Raw genomic sequence first — 1,125 nt, 5'->3', positions numbered from 1 at the left:
CAGGTAACCTGCAGACCATATACAGAAAACTTGCTAGCAAGTTCACTGCTGCAAATTACTGATGAAAGAGCGTTACAATACAATTACTTCTAAGTAAGTAGAATCAATACAACTAAAAAATATGTAATTTGATGTAAAAGCAAAAAATCCAAAAATTTCACTTGGATTCTCCCAGCACAAATACAATGCAACTGCACGGTCAGTGGGAATTTTTTCTTTCTTCCACTATTTTGTCAAAATTTACCTCTTTGTTCGATTGCCATTTGGCTACGTCAACATCATCGAGATCATCATCTTCGTCGGGACGAATGAATAAATAATAATTGCTACCATTAACTTGTCCAGAATGTACAGCCACCCGACGTAAATTATTTTGTTCTACGGAAATTACTCATATTGAGTTTAGTATAATTTCTATCTAGAATTAAGCATTTTAAAATTAGGAACAAAAATAAGTGTAAGTGCAAATGAATTAATTTGATTCCTTATTGGATCTACGTTGCTCAAATAATTGTCGTCTATTCTCTATGTATTTTTTGATCTTCCTAAAAATCCACGAAAATATTTACCAAGAAAATATTCAAAAAGTGCACCTCGACCGTTATCAGTTTTTGACGAATGCGTCAACTCTTTTTTCGAAATTTTTCCTGCAAATAAGCTGATTACTTTTAGTGGAATATATTTGAGAAAAGACGGCATGCAAACATTGAGAGTATGACAAACGAAAATTGAAAATAAAATGAAAATAATGAAAACGAAAATAATGAAAAATTGCGAATAATAATAACTGTAGAGTTTCAAAGTAACAAGCTAGGCAAATCACTGAGTAAAACAATGATGCAAAATGATCCCTTAAATTCCTCTACTAGAAACAAACAAAATGAACGAACATGTACGGACAGTCTTTGTAAATCCTTTGATCAGCGACCGTTCCACCAATTGAATTCTTTTCTTACATGGGCGTTTCATCCAATTAAGCGAAGCAAATTATGTATGCGAAGTACAAAAATTACTGTAATACTACAACATTTTCCAGATAAAACCAAACAAGAAATTTAAATTTTTTCGTCTGGAAGACAAATTTCACTGATTCCTTTTACTGAGCATTGAGAATAAATAGTAGGG

The 1,125-nt window shown here is 32.0% G+C and overlaps 1 protein-coding gene across 1 annotated transcript; it reads right to left on the bottom strand.

Annotated features, from left to right (window-relative positions):
- Positions 1-244: 244 nt before the first annotated feature.
- LOAG_15883 (hypothetical protein) lies at positions 245-699 on the bottom strand (the record flags this gene model as incomplete). The annotated part of the gene is made up of 2 exons (XM_003151372.1): positions 245-378; positions 570-699. Coding segments are annotated over 2 exons (264 nt in total), but the record flags the coding sequence as incomplete, so codon positions are not given.
- Between the last annotated feature and the right edge of the window lie 426 nt (positions 700-1,125).

The sequence above is a fragment of the Loa loa genome (genome assembly GCF_000183805.2).
Source record: "Loa loa unplaced genomic scaffold supercont3.3054, whole genome shotgun sequence".
In the NCBI taxonomy this organism is placed as follows: domain Eukaryota; kingdom Metazoa; phylum Nematoda; class Chromadorea; order Rhabditida; family Onchocercidae; genus Loa; species Loa loa.
The sequence above is the reverse complement of the archived record's forward strand: the minus strand, read 5'-3'. Positions and strand labels throughout refer to the sequence as shown.